The sequence below is a fragment of the Sinocyclocheilus rhinocerous genome, unplaced genomic scaffold, assembly GCF_001515625.1.
Source record: "Sinocyclocheilus rhinocerous isolate Xijiao unplaced genomic scaffold, SAMN03320098_v1.1 scaffold138, whole genome shotgun sequence".
NCBI classification, from domain to species: domain Eukaryota; kingdom Metazoa; phylum Chordata; class Actinopteri; order Cypriniformes; family Cyprinidae; genus Sinocyclocheilus; species Sinocyclocheilus rhinocerous.
The window spans coordinates 432,091-445,512 of NW_015635519.1; the positions used below are offsets into that span (position 1 = coordinate 432,091).

Here is a 13,422-nt window from a genome sequence, read left to right on the forward strand (position 1 = left end):
GTATGTGCACACACACACACACACACACACACACACTTTTCTTGTGACATATTTATAACAAACATTGATCTCCATCAGAAAGCAGTTGAGACTGATAGAATGATACAGAAGCTCTGCGTGATACAGGATGGACTATAACTACAGTAAGGCATGATAAAATCCCAGTGCACTACAATGAAATGGAAAAAGATTCTCTATTTAGAGCCAAAGCTGTGTGTTAATGGCCAATAACACACTGAACTAGTGTGGATGATTTTAAAGATGAAACCCATGCATTAGACAGAGGAAACAGAGTATCAACATGCATCATCTGACCCTAAAACTTTAAAAAATATAATATAATATAATATATAATAATAGGGCGTGTGAATGTCTATGTGTGTGTGATGGAATGCATGGCTGCACTAAGGTGACTGCTTTAATTTCAGGAGTTACAGATCAAAACAAACAGCTTTCCAATAAAAGCTGCCTGACACATTCAAGATAATAATGATATCCAGCCAGACATGAACACAAAAGACAAACAGCAAAACAAAACAAGTGACAAAAAGAAATTTGTCCATATATATGAACTCATCCAACAGCACATGCCATAAAACCAACAGCCGTTTCTAACCTTTAAAAACATATAATACTGAAATAAATAACAGCAAGTTTTTGATAAACATCTTCATGTGTTGAGAGAGTCAGTAGTTTGGGGGTTCTTTTAGCTCTGTTTGGGATACCCAGTGTGCTTTTGTGCATACAACACTCTTTGAATCTAAAAAAAACTATTTTCTTATTTGTCTTTTGCCCATTTGCACAATTTGCCCTTTTTTTATTTGCCCATTTGCACAATTAAGCCCATTTCTCCGTCAATTCTCATTACTGTAATTCAACCAATAATAAATTATGTTATTTAAATTGTAAAGTACACAAGTAAGGATCACTGCATTACAATAGTGAGAATTTGGGATTAAAACATGCTTAATTATCCTGAAAATAATGCAACAATGCAATCATAATCTCCATAAAATAGGCTTAATATTCTTTGTGTTTTCAGTTGAATTTCATTTCATATTTCACTGGGACATTTCTTCATGAGATTCACCCAACAGTGGAATGGTGGAGGGCCCAAACCATCTGAAACGTCATTAAACCTCATTTAGGAGTCTAGATCTCACCTGAACTAGCTCTAGCTCTGCTGAAACCTGTGGAACACGGATCTCATGCTCTTGATACGTTCGTATGATGAAAACCCAAACAATCCCATCATGCACTGGGTCTGGACTGTACCATCTCTTTGGAAATGATTCCTGAAGATCAGAGATGTAAACTTGAGGAAGTTCTTGAGGAAGAAACAAGCTCTGGGACAGTGCATGGATGCAAAGTTTTCTTTCCGGCAGAGTTACACCAGACATGACTATTTACTAGCTAATCAACATCACCACACGCTACTAACAAATAAACACCTACGTTAATGAAGTCAGCTGACCTTTTTTACTGAGACTAAGTTATTAATCTGATATGGATGAGTGCAGAGGACTAGAGTATGTTCCGCAACTGGATATCCATATTAGCTAGCATCCGAGAGAAAAAAAAAATATCTGGTAGGGTAAAGCAATAAATAAAATATCCTAGCATCATACATATTCATAGATATTTATAAATGTATAAGATTATACAGCCCCCTGAACTTATTCTGGTTGTGATATGAAAAGACATTAGTGTTAGAATGAGTTATTTTGACCTTCATTCTTCCTTTCGTAACGTTCATTAAGTGAAACATCTCTGAAATATTAGTTTAAAAGGTGAATCTCACAAAAATATCCAGGTCAGTACTGGGTTATTATTATTATTATTTTGTATTGTGCTGCTGTGGATATGTGTTTTGAGCATTTCTGTTATTGACATTATTCTCAATGTTGATTTTCATTAATAATACCTTCACTGTATTAATTATTAATTAATTACTGCAATCAAGTGAATTCCAATTATTTTATTTAATCGGCATATGTTAGCAAACACTGTACAAAGTCAAATGAAGTTAAAATGATTTTTTTTTCTTTTTGCATTTCAGTCATCAGAATTTTGGGAGGAAGTGCTTAAATGTCATTAAAATATCATCACAATGTCAAAATATTAATTGTCTTAATGAGCTTAATTTTCTTCAAGCGAAATAGTTTCTTTTGATTGTGGGGTCAATTGTGATCTGAACACATACTTGACAGGTTTCGTGAGATTCACTCTTTTATTGAATAAATAGAAATGATGAAGAAGTGCAAAACGAAGGATTGATGACATGATCTAAATTGCATTCTCTTTAAGTGCGTGGCTTATTTACCTATAATCATTATTTTTTATTTATATATTTTGGCTCCCTGTTCCTGCCGTGTGATTGGTTGAGGTGAGGTGATTGACAGGTCTACACACGAGTGAGGAAGCCCACATTGAGGCTGCCGGGTATCTGAATAGTTTCCAGGGCCAGGGAGGAGGGGTTAAAGGGGAAGGTCACGGGGTAGATGAGTTTGGTGTCCATCAGCAGCTGAGGCGACTCCTTTCGATCCCGTAAACGTGTCTGGCAGAGGAAACACACAGACAAACATGTAGAAGATTGACTTAAAAAGCACAAGAACTATTATAAGGTTGAGTTATGAAACATACCTGTATTGTTCTTATGAACAGTACTGACACACGCTCTTCAAACGCGTTGACAGGTGTATACAAGTTCAGCACCTTCACAATCTGGACAGAAAAGAAGAAATGATGAAAGTGTGTGTGTGTCGGGTATGATAAACTGAAACTAAAACCAAACTAACACATTTTCATTACTTTAAAATAAAATAAAATAAAATAAAAAATATGAAAAAGTTTTATTTCAACATTTTCATTTTCATTTTGTTAAATTTGCTGTACTAAAATAACTACTGAAATAAAAAATTATAAAAACTATACAGACAAAAAATACAAAAATCACTAAAAATGACAAAAACAACATAACTATTAGAGCCCGACCGATATGGGTTTTTTGGGGGCCAATGCCGATACCGATATTAGGGAGTAAAAAAAGACAGATACCGATACATCGGCCGATATTCTTTATGTGTAGGCTATATTATAGTACAGTATAGTCAAAAGTTTGGACACACTTCCCATTCGTGTGTCCAAACTTTTGACTGGTACTGTATATAGAATACAGTATATAGCCTACATAAACAGAATATATATACATAAACACATTTTTTGCAATGATAACTCAAATGTGGTGATCAAACACTTATAATGATGTGACAAACATAGGCCTATGTAGTGGAGGCAGGGTATTTAACAATTTAACAATAAACTTTATTATTCAAAATGAGTCTGACATCAGTGCACTTAACAGTAAACTTCACTTCACTTATTATAAATAACTTAACACATCAAAAATAAGACAAATTCCATGAAATTCCGCGTTATACAGTAAATTCAGTTTTTATAAGCCCATTTCTCCGTCAATTCTCATTACTGTAATTCAACCAATAATAAATTATGTTATTTAAATTGTAAAGTACACAAGTAAGGATCACTGCATTACAATAGTGAGAATTTGGGATTAAAACATGCTTAATTATCCTGAAAATAATGCAACAATGCAATCATAATCTCCATAAAATAGGCTTAATATTCTTTGTGTTTTCAGTTGAATTTCATTTCATATTTCACTGGGACATTTCTTCATGAGATTCACCCAACAGTGGAATGGTGGAGGGCCCAAACCATCTGAAACGTCATTAAACCTCATTTAGGAGTCTAGATCTCACCTGAACTAGCTCTAGCTCTGCTGAAACCTGTGGAACACGGATCTCATGCTCTTGATACGTTCGTATGATGAAAACCCAAACAATCCCATCATGCACTGGGTCTGGACTGTACCATCTCTTTGGAAATGATTCCTGAAGATCAGAGATGTAAACTTGAGGAAGCTCTTGAGGAAGAAACAAGCTCTGGGACAGTGCATGGATGCAAAGTTTTCTTTCCGGCAGAGTTACACCAGACATGACTATTTACTAGCTAATCAACATCACCACACGCTACTAACAAATAAACACCTACGTTAATGAAGTCAGCTGACCTTTTTTACTGAGACTAAGTTATTAATCTGATATGGATGAGTGCAGAGGACTAGAGTATGTTCCGCAACTGGATATCCATATTAGCTAGCATCCGAGAGAAAAAAAAAATATCTGGTAGGGTAAAGCAATAAATAAAATATCCTAGCATCATACATATTCATAGATATTTATAAATGTATAAGATTATACAGCCCCCTGAACTTATTCTGGTTGTGATATGAAAAGACATTAGTGTTAGAATGAGTTATTTTGACCTTCATTCTTCCTTTCGTAACGTTCATTAAGTGAAACATCTCTGAAATATTAGTTTAAAAGGTGAATCTCACAAAAATATCCAGGTCAGTACTGGGTTATTATTATTATTATTTTGTATTGTGCTGCTGTGGATATGTGTTTTGAGCATTTCTGTTATTGACATTATTCTCAATGTTGATTTTCATTAATAATACCTTCACTGTATTAATTATTAATTAATTACTGCAATCAAGTGAATTCCAATTATTTTATTTAATCGGCATATGTTAGCAAACACTGTACAAAGTCAAATGAAGTTAAAATGATTTTTTTTTCTTTTTGCATTTCAGTCATCAGAATTTTGGGAGGAAGTGCTTAAATGTCATTAAAATATCATCACAATGTCAAAATATTAATTGTCTTAATGAGCTTAATTTTCTTCAAGCGAAATAGTTTCTTTTGATTGTGGGGTCAATTGTGATCTGAACACATACTTGACAGGTTTCGTGAGATTCACTCTTTTATTGAATAAATAGAAATGATGAAGAAGTGCAAAACGAAGGATTGATGACATGATCTAAATTGCATTCTCTTTAAGTGCGTGGCTTATTTACCTATAATCATTATTTTTTATTTATATATTTTGGCTCCCTGTTCCTGCCGTGTGATTGGTTGAGGTGAGGTGATTGACAGGTCTACACACGAGTGAGGAAGCCCACATTGAGGCTGCCGGGTATCTGAATAGTTTCCAGGGCCAGGGAGGAGGGGTTAAAGGGGAAGGTCACGGGGTAGATGAGTTTGGTGTCCATCAGCAGCTGAGGCGACTCCTTTCGATCCCGTAAACGTGTCTGGCAGAGGAAACACACAGACAAACATGTAGTAGATTGACTTAAAAAGCACAAGAACTATTATAAGGTTGAGTTATGAAACATACCTGTATTGTTCTTATGAACAGTACTGACACACGCTCTTCAAACGCGTTGACAGGTGTATACAAGTTCAGCACCTTCACAATCTGGACAGAAAAGAAGAAATGATGAAAGTGTGTGTGTGTCGGGTATGATAAACTGAAACTAAAACCAAACTAACACATTTTCATTACTTTAAAATAAAATAAAATAAAATAAAAAATATGAAAAAGTTTTATTTCAACATTTTCATTTTCATTTTGTTAAATTTGCTGTACTAAAATAACTACTGAAATAAAAAATTATAAAAACTATACAGACAAAAAATACAAAAATCACTAAAAATGACAAAAACAACATAACTATTAGAGCCCGACCGATATGGGTTTTTTGGGGGCCAATGCCGATACCGATATTAGGGAGTAAAAAAAGACAGATACCGATACATCGGCCGATATTCTTTATGTGTAGGCTATATTATAGTACAGTATAGTCAAAAGTTTGGACACACTTCCCGTTCGTGTGTCCAAACTTTTGACTGGTACTGTATATAGAATACAGTATATAGCCTACATAAACAGAATATATATACATAAACACATTTTTTGCAAAGATAACTCATATGTGGTGATCAAACACTTATAATGATGTGACAAACATAGGCCTATAGTGGAGGCAGGGTATTTAACAATTTAACAATAAACTTTATTATTCAAAATGAGTCTGACATCAGTGCACTTAACAGTAAACTTCACTTCACTTATTATAAATAACTTAAATAACACAAATAGACCAAAATATATATAACTTGAATTAAGAAATTAAACAAGGTAACAGTGTAAGGCAAGCAAGATACTGCCAAACCAACAGGGGCAGGTTTATGCAGGAAGCACAGCTTTTCCCAAATGTAAACATCTAAAATGAATAAATAATAATAATAAATAATATTATTTTTCCCAAACTCTGTGTTGTGTATTTTCTGGTAATCAAATGAACATGCAGAACATTCGTATTTAAATCGTCTTTTTGCAGTTTAATATTCACAGACACAGTATATATATATATATATATATATATGTACTGACTTGTTTTTTATTTATTCATCAAAAATAAGAGTTATACAGTAAATTCCGTTTTTATGACTGGATTCCGCGATTCCGTTCATGTTTTCTGCATCGCGGAAATCATAGGGCCCTACTAATGTAGCAAACGAATATGATAAGCTCATTGTGAGAGTAAAAGACGGGGACATTGTTGTTTATTTACTTAGCATTGAGTCTCTCCAACTAGGTTGCTACTGCTTATGTTAGCTTTTAATATACGGTTGCATCCTGATTAAAGCTTTAATACAGTACGGTAACTGCACGCATGTCCATGTATAACGCTTTTCCCAGCTATGTGAAAATAAGTGTATAACTGGAACAGTTCATTGTTGGAGCTGAGCTGAATGAGAGAGAGAGAGAGAGAGAGATGCAGAGCGTGTGCAGAGCAGGGGGACGCGAGGAACAATTTTAAGAACCGCTGCTCTAGAACATTGATTTTGAAACTTGTGAATCCATTAGAATCGTTAGAAGACAGAATCGCGATTCATATATGACTAGATTTTTACGTGCACCCCTAGTTTTCTCTTCCTCTTCTCTAAGCAGCGCAGCATGGCCTCGCCCCCTTTGCTGCCTTTTCCAGAGGGCGGAGTTTATCTGGGTTTGTGATGTCACGAACCCGGGAAGTAACTTGTTGTAGTCCCTACCAGCCGTTTTTGTAGGCATTAAACTGCCAGAATTTTAAAAGACGATATCTCCATTTGCATTGAACTTTCAGCTTCGTAACTTTGCAGATATTGTTTATGCTCAAACAGCAACATTACACACTAACTAATGTTAAAAAAGTGAAATCGCAATCAACCACCCCTTTAAAAAAATAATGAGCGACTACAATAAGCAGGCCATTATGTTTGATCATGGGTGAGTGACATTAGCAGGCCTGAAACGTAAAAAAATGTCTGTTTCAAATAATTAATACTGGATGGTATGAAATCTACTAACACAACTAAAATGGTAAACATGGAAAATGAATCAAGTGGTCTATAACAAATAAAAACAGATCATGATCATTTGAAATGCAGTCTGGTGTGCTTGTTACCTGTGCTGTAGAGAGGCTGTTACACATGGAGCAGATGGCCTCAGCATCCTCATCCGTCTTCTTCTTGACCTGCAGTAGTTGTGCGGCCTGAATCAACGGCTCCAGCGTCTCTTTCGCACCGCATGTCATGAGGTTCTTATCTCTCAGCCACTCCTCCAGCTGACTCACGTTATACCTGAAAACACACACACACACACACACACACATATAAAACTAAAATATGGCCAACAATCCTGATCTAACTGTACATAAAATGTAATCTTCCAAAAGATTAGGGTCGGTAAGATTTTTTAGTTTTGAAAGAAGTCTCTTATGCCCCCCAAGGTGGCAGAAAATATAGTAAAACAGTAATACTGTTAAATATTATTAAAATTTAAAATAACAGTTTTGTATTCTAATATATTTTAATTAGGGCTGTCAGTTTAACGCGTTAGCAATTAATTAGTTATGAAAAAATAACGCGATTAAAATATTTTAACGCAGTAAACGCACTGGCCCCACCCCCAGACCTGTACGTCATCTGGTTGACTGTTGACAAATATGATAACTCCATAAATTACTAAAATTTAAGATATTGGTGCAAAAAAATGCCCCTGTATGAGTTGTCGTCTCATATTTATATCATATGATAAGCGATATCACACGAGCAGAGAGAGCAGTATTACACGAGTGCTGATTTTGTCCTGAATATCACAAGTTTAGTAAACAGTAGTGAAACAGTTCAGTAAATATGAAGTTGATATTGTGTTATATTTTAAATGCAATATTATCTGTTTTTGTTCAATTTTGCAGAGAACATATTACCTTTAAAGCCACAGCAGAATTGTTGTGCGTCTGTGAGCAACACAGCGGTGTTTAGTTTCTGAATGAATCCTCATTTTGAATGAATCTTGTGAACCAATGATTCAAAGGCCCATTCATAGAGAGAGCCGTTTACTTCATTCCTGAATGAATCAGCCGTTTGAAAGAATCAAATGAATGAATGACACATAAAGACATTTACCGCCACTGGCAGATTTAGTTTCTTATTTGAAGTATAATTTCATTAAAAAAATAATAATAATAATAATAAAAATAATAATAAATAAAAACATTAAAAGGATAGTTTACCCCCAAAATGTTTAACTCTATCATCATTTACTCACCCTCATGTCCTTTCAAACCTTTCTTTTGTGGAACATAATGTTGGTAACAAAGCTGTTTTGGTTACCAATGACTTTCTTTGTATAAACCAAAAAATACTGAGATGTTTCTCAAATGATCTTCTTTTATGTTCCATAGTTTATGTAGCCTAAACATTTATGTGTAATAAATTTTATTTTGAATAAAATTAAATATTTATTTCTAAAGCTACAATTTGTAATGTATACTTTCTCATTTAACACAATAATGGCTTTAAATGATCTGGGTATTGTCACAGTCAAATTTAATTTGCGATTAATTAGATTAATTAATCTACACATCATGTAAGTAATTAGATTAAAAATTTTAATCGACTGACAGCCCCAATTTTAATATGTAATTTATTCCCATGATGGCAATGTTGAATTTCCAGTAGCCATTACTTTAGTCTTCAGTGTCACATTAATCTTTAGAAATCATTCTAATATGCTGATTTGTTACTCAAGAAACATATCTTATTATCACTACTGAAAACAGATAAATAGAAAGTTAAAAAAGAACAGCATTTATTTGAAATATATATTTTTTGTAGCAATGTAAGAATCTATACCATCACTTCTGACTGATTTAATGCATTTTTACTACATCTCATTTGGATCTTCAGACTCTGATCAATTATAATATTGTCTGGCTTTTCACAATTTCTAGGAATCAGCATGATGAGGTTTTTATTAGTCGTGTTAGTACTAGGTTAGTGAAATGAGAGTTTCTGAGAAAGAACTAGTGGTTGTGCCAAAGTTAATAGGACAGGAAAACTATTTAATATTCCACAATTACTTTTTTTGTAAGAATATTTAAGGTAAGAAATAATTAAACGTATAGTTTAGATTAATTTATACTTCATTAATATTCTGCATATCACTATTTTTATTTAATTTGTAATTTTGTAATTTTTATTGTAATTTATAATAAATAATAAATAAAAATAAATAATAAAATGTTAATATTTATTTTAATATTAAAAAAAAAGGATGTTCAATTGCATTATTTTTCTCAGTGGTGTCAAAATTATTTTCAAGAATTATGAAGAATTATTGTTATTGACTACTACAATTTACAATGACAGCCCTATTTGGTTACAACTGTATTTATCTGGTCTGCATATATTTTGCACTGCTTTATCTGCACACACCTGATCTGCATGCCCTTGCTCCAGGAGCACATGTCTTTACGCAGCAGCAGGTTGTTGAGGGTCACGGCGCCGATGACGTAGAACTGCTGCTTGACCACCTGTTTGATGAGCTCTGGGTCGGTTCCGTGCTGACACATGATGGAGTGGAAGGAGTTGAGCTGCCGGATGATGGAGTCCAACGTGTATGTCCCCTCATCAGCGATACTGGACGTCCTCTTACGGAGACCCGTGGGCTTCACCCCGGACACACCCTGGATGGTTTCATGCTCCAGCATGCCAGAGACTGCAGAGAGCAACAGACGGAGGGATAAATACACAGGGAGAGAGAAACAGATGGATAGAACGGCACCCAGAGGTCACATGCTCACCGATCATGGGCTGCAAGATGTTCTCCATACACTTGATGAGCTGCTGGTAGATCTGAATGGCCAGATCACTCAGAACCTGCCGGTACTCGGCCAGGTCAAAGTTGGAGAGACAGTGATCGTTCTGTTTAGGAGTGTTATGCTTCATGAATTGCTGGAGAGAGAGGAAGGAAAAAGTGTTGATTCTGTTTGAAAAACATTGGAGACAGAGAGCAACTGTGGCCACATATACAACGAAGATAAAGGTCATCACTGGGTAATGTACAGGATTCCCAGAGTTTTCAATGACTTTTCCCAGACACTTCCAGCTGTTTGTGATTAAACAAAACGCTCTCTCAAGATAAGAAATTATATTGTGCTTAAAATGATGGGCAATTGGGCATTTTGGACACTATCTTTGTGTATATAAAATGATTCTATTCATGGCTTTAGAATGTTTCACCAGCTAAAAATAGCTTTTTGTGAATATAATCACTACTAAATAATAAAAAAAATCTCCATCCATTAAAAGCAGGAGCTTAAAAAAACAAACAAAAGAATCTCTTGACTACATTCACTAACAATTAATGTCACTTATGCTAGTTTGGTTAAAAATAGATAAGAACGAAAATGTTCCCCATGTAAATTTGTCTCATATTCAAATAGATCACATTAATTCACCATGCAAACCAACAGAAAGCTGCTTGGTTTAAAAAGGCCCTCAGTGTGCAAAGTTAATTTTTACTGGAGTTTTATTTTTTCAGTCACAGTCTTTTGACAAAAATTTTGTTTTAGTCATATTAGTCAGCTGATTTTTTTTGTTTTAATTTAGCTTTAATATCATAAGTACTATATTCTACTGTTTACTGTAAGGCATCAATTGAGCATTTCTCTAAAATTTTCAAACTCATAACAGGAGATAAAATTGGTTAACCTTTTAATATGAATGATATTAAGGTTTGATTGTGCAATATAGACATAGATACAACTGTTGTGACAAATACATATATATATATACACTGAACAAAATTATAAACGCAACACTTTTGTTTTTGCCCCCATTTTTCATGAGCTGAACTCAAAGATCTAACACTTTTTCTATGTACACAAAAGGCCTATTTCTCTCAAATATTGTTCACAAATCAATCTTCCACGACATTCTAATTTATTGAGATGCACCTGTATATAAACACTTCGCATGAAGAAACACAAAAATAGTCTTGTTTTCAATAAAAGCCTAAGAGGTTATATATGCATTCTTTACAACAACTTGCAAACAACATTCTTTCATATTTATTTGTATAACTCAAATATAGATTCATTCTTATCAAATCTATAAAAGTTATTCAGTAAATAGCAGTGAGTGATTCTCTCTTTTTCTTTTGTTGTTTAATTAACATTAAGGACACAAACAGCAGCAGGTTTATTAGGCTGCATTCACTTTAAGACCTAATAAAATCTCTATTAAGATCTAATATGCACATCTGATGTTCTCTGAACTGTTCACATTCACTTAAGACATAATTGACTGTGTTTGCATGAATGCTTACCAAAACGAACATTTTGACATAATTTTGTGTTTATTTGTCCATTCAAGTGTGATAAGACATGAAAGTGAACTCAATTCTGTACTCGTACGCTGTCTGAGAGATGGCTTTCTATGAGCGCGCTTCGGGTGTGTGCACTCAGAAAACCGGACCAAATTGAGTTCTCTTTAGCAACATAATGCTTTTGCAAAAATGTCGTTGACAAAAAACTATGATGAAAATTATTGCTCAATGAAATTGACACTGCCTCTGTGAGCTGTGCTTTATATATTTCTTTTAATATATTTATTTAAAAAAAAGATTTAAAGGCTGAAATGTTTTTTTAAAAATGGTCAAAACTTTATTTGAACATGCAGTGCATGTCAGTAGATAACATTTTATGAATATTTTTTGTTAGTTTAAAATCCGGCCATCATTTTTTAATGCTTTTATTTCACTGTTTATGCAAACAAAAAGTTCATATGTGCTAATTTTATTTGTTGGCTTTTGTCATAAAACTTGCTAAAATGATTTCAGTGTGTGTATCAGTACTTTTTAAAAATATTTCCAGCACATTTTAACAATGCCGTTTATAACAGTTTGGATTTATATTTAAGAGATTTAAGTATTGTATAACATTGGTAGCTCTCAGCTGCATTCATTTTTAAAAAGTAGCTCCCGAATAAAATAAGGTTGGAGTAGGGCTGGACAACAATTCAATATCAATATGTATCGCGATATAATTTTTTTCAATAACGGTGATATGATTTTTAAACACATTTCCGATATACATTACCAGTGTTTCCCATACATTGATTTATTTGTGGTGTTTGATTTCGTTTTTGTTTCAAAACGCGGCGCGGGTGTTTTATATGAATGTATCTCTGAAGGGAACCGACTGTCTTCAGAAAAGTTTCAATGACATTTTCATTTTTATCTGATAAAGTAGCGTTCATGAGCGGAGCTGCTTTGATTACAGCCATTCATTCTAATATGCTGTTTTGCTGATTATCAATATTTAAAACAGTAAATTTTTTTTCAGGATTCTTTGATGAATAGAAAGATACAAAGATCAGCATTTATCTGAAATAAAAAGCTTTTGTAACATTATACACCATTCCATTCAGTATAATTTTTATTATTTTTTTGGGAAAGAAATTATAGAAATTAATACTGATTGTCTTCAGAAAAGTTTCGATGGCATTTTTATTTTAAGTAGCGTTCATGAGCTGAGCTGCTTTGATTACAGCCGTTACCGGGGAAAACTATGTTTCTGCCGCTCTCAGCGCCTCCTGCTGGCAGACAATCAGTTTGCATTTTCAATAATAAGCCCGTCTCCACAGAAATAAATTACATTTGAAAATATTTCCAAAGCGAAAACAGTTATTTTAATTAGTAAAAATATACAAAATGTTACTGTTTTTGCTGTATTTTGGATCAAATAAATGCAGGCTTGGTGAGCAGAAGAGAATTCTTAAAAAAAACAATAAAAATCTTACTGTTCAAAAACTTTTCACTGGTATGTTAGCCTATAGTTTGAAGTTAAAGATATTAATAATTAATAAGGTGAGTCTGAGATGTTTATTTGACAGTGATTTCACATTTCTTGTTTGCATGGAGGCTAAATACAAATAAAAGGTGAACATTAATTTGTGCTTCTTTTTTTCTTCTAAAAAAATAAATAGTTTTATAGGAAGAGGTTTCATAGACTTGGCAAATAAATTTTTCATAAATTTGTAGGTACAGACATCTGTTGTGGGTGTTCTTGGCAGTATTTATGAAGCTTTTTTTAATAATGTTCATATCGATATCGGAATTATATCGTATCGACCGAAATTAAGAAATATATTGTGATATAAATTT

General features: G+C 33.6%; 1 protein-coding gene and 1 long non-coding RNA gene across 3 annotated transcripts in view; both read right to left on the minus strand.

Annotated features, from left to right (window-relative positions):
* Positions 1-2,338: 2,338 nt before the first annotated feature.
* On the minus strand, positions 2,339-2,721 carry LOC107746946 (uncharacterized). The gene is made up of 2 exons (XR_001640745.1): positions 2,644-2,721; positions 2,339-2,557 (listed from the first exon to the last, which is right to left on the minus strand). It is a non-coding gene; the product is annotated as an uncharacterized LOC107746946 (long non-coding RNA).
* Positions 2,722-4,957: 2,236 nt separating this feature from the next.
* The window catches only part of LOC107746947 (unconventional myosin-Va-like), an 85,544-nt gene continuing 77,079 nt past the window's right edge, over positions 4,958-13,422 (minus strand). For both annotated transcript variants that reach the window (XM_016561305.1, XM_016561304.1), the window contains 5 exons: positions 10,058-10,208; positions 9,690-9,972; positions 7,376-7,550; positions 5,263-5,343; positions 4,958-5,176 (listed from right to left, as the gene is read on the minus strand). In XM_016561305.1, coding sequence (XP_016416791.1) covers positions 5,024-5,176; positions 5,263-5,343; positions 7,376-7,550; positions 9,690-9,972; positions 10,058-10,208 — 843 coding nt within the window. In that variant the 3' untranslated portion in view covers positions 4,958-5,023. The remainder of the gene's footprint in view (positions 5,177-5,262; positions 5,344-7,375; positions 7,551-9,689; positions 9,973-10,057; positions 10,209-13,422) is intronic.